The sequence below is a fragment of the Geospiza fortis genome, unplaced genomic scaffold (genome assembly GCF_000277835.1).
Source record: "Geospiza fortis unplaced genomic scaffold, GeoFor_1.0 scaffold241, whole genome shotgun sequence".
Lineage (NCBI taxonomy): Eukaryota > Metazoa > Chordata > Aves > Passeriformes > Thraupidae > Geospiza > Geospiza fortis.
This window is the reverse complement of record NW_005054491.1, coordinates 677921-679782: the sequence shown is the minus strand read 5'-3', so window position 1 is coordinate 679782 and position 1862 is coordinate 677921. Positions and strand designations below refer to the sequence as shown.

Genomic DNA, 1862 nt, shown 5'->3' with positions numbered 1-1862 from the left:
CCCAAGGTGTTCCTCAAGCCATCCCGGGTGAGCAGCACTGAGCTGCCCCACAACGACAGCCAGGAGTTCTCGTTTAGTGACGCAGCCACTAAAGGTATGCAGCCTCTGCGGGAGACTGTGTCCGAGTTTGAGATGCTAGCCCGAGCAGGTAATCACACCTTCACTGCTACCTGTGCTCCTCCTTCCTCCCATCATCATCCTCCTCCCCACACGTCCCATCCTGGCTCCTTGGGGCACCTGCACAGTGACCTTAAATGTCTTCCTGGGGATAATCCTGTCAGTACTAACAGCAGACCCACAGCAAGCTCTGCCCTGAGGCTGGGGGGAGGCTGGGTTAGAAAATTTGCCAAACCAGGAGGTTTCAGATCAGCCACAGGTGAACAAAGCTCTTGGCCTGGCAGGTTCCTGTGGTATCTCAGATGAACCTGAACACCCTGTTCTGATCCATTCACTGTCGCCTGCAATCCACAGGGATCTCCTGACAGTGACATGAGCAGGGTTTGGGCTGTGTTCTGGGTGCTGAGCCAACACCAGCACTTGGAGCAGCCAATTTGCTACAATTAATTAATCCCAAAAGCCACCCAGCGGGTTTTGGTGGATTGCAATACAGCACTGCTGTTCCACTCGGATGTTCCCTGGCCTTATCCCACCCTTTTCCTGCCTGACCTAAGCTGCTCAGCACTTGTAAATTCCAGAGGCAGATTTAGTAGCTTTGTATTATTTAAAATGGAATTCCAGTGTGGAAAAACTTCTGTTTCTAGTGGTCAAGGTAGGAAGTCTACTAAGGAGTATTTATCTTAAAATAGAGATGTGGAGTTGGATTCTTTGGTTTTTTTCCACAAAATTTGCAAGAAGTTGGCCTCTTTCACCATGCTGTTGTCCCTGTGAATGCTGGAATTCTTTGCTCTGCAGACACACTGGGGTTGTGGCTGTGGAGGAGGATGAGGCTGGACACTGTCTCATTCCTTGGCCTTGCAGTGGATTTGCTTGATGCTCATCCAGAGCTCATTAGTCCTGAATTAAAGGTCATTAAGACCAGAGAGCAGTCAATGTTGTTGGTGCAGGACCTTTATTGCTGGTGCCTGGGTTCTGAGAAGAGTCACGTTGTGCTGGGCTGGGGCACTGTGGGAAGTCCCTTGTTTTGCTGAATGCCTGGTTGGAAACGATCCAGAAAAGGAGAGGAAGAGAACAGGCTGTTTCCCAGATTAGTTGCAAAATTCACATCTTTAATTCATTCCCAAATACCCAATTTTATTATTTTTTCCAGGTTTTCTGTTTTCTTGGCGCACCAAATTTTATGTTTAGTCAGAATATTTTACCATGAAAAATATATTTTATTATACAAAGGAAGTAATTGTTTGTTGATATTTAAACCCTTGATTTCCTTTTGAGCTTAAAACTGTTTATAATGGAAACAAAAGACAAACCAAACTGCCCAGCTTGTGTTTGCTGCCCAGTAAGGGGATCAGGAGATCTCTGTCAGCGCTGGGTCAGGTGTGTGTCTGCTCAGTTCTTGTGTCCCTTTAACTGTCACTGTGGGTGGTGCTGGGAGCTGCCTGACAGCTGCCTCCCCCCTCCTGGAGATACACCCTGGCAGGCTGAAAGAGCAGGGATTAAATTGCTTGGCTCTGGCTTAGCAGGAGGTTTTGTCCTTTCAGAGATGATGTAGCAAAAAAGCATCTCTTTGGAAGCTTTCTTGAAAAAAAAAACCAAAAACCAAACCGGGGAAACTTCAGGCCCCACCAGTTTTTGGGAAAGCTGTAATTGCTGCTGCCTTCAGCTCTGACATGTAATTGCAGCAGTGACCTCAGTCCCCTGGGAAGTGCTGGGCTCTTGCCTCTGGAGCATTTACTTGGTGTTCA

General features: G+C 47.6%; 1 protein-coding gene across 1 annotated transcript in view; it reads left to right on the top strand.

Moving 5' to 3' along the window:
• The window catches only part of TMEM259 (transmembrane protein 259), an 11729-nt gene that overhangs the window by 2483 nt on the left and 7384 nt on the right, over positions 1–1862 (top strand). The window contains exon 3 of the mRNA XM_031063291.1: positions 1–94. This exon is cut by the window's left edge and continues 9 nt beyond it. Coding sequence (XP_030919151.1) covers positions 1–94 — 94 coding nt within the window. The remainder of the gene's footprint in view (positions 95–1862) is intronic.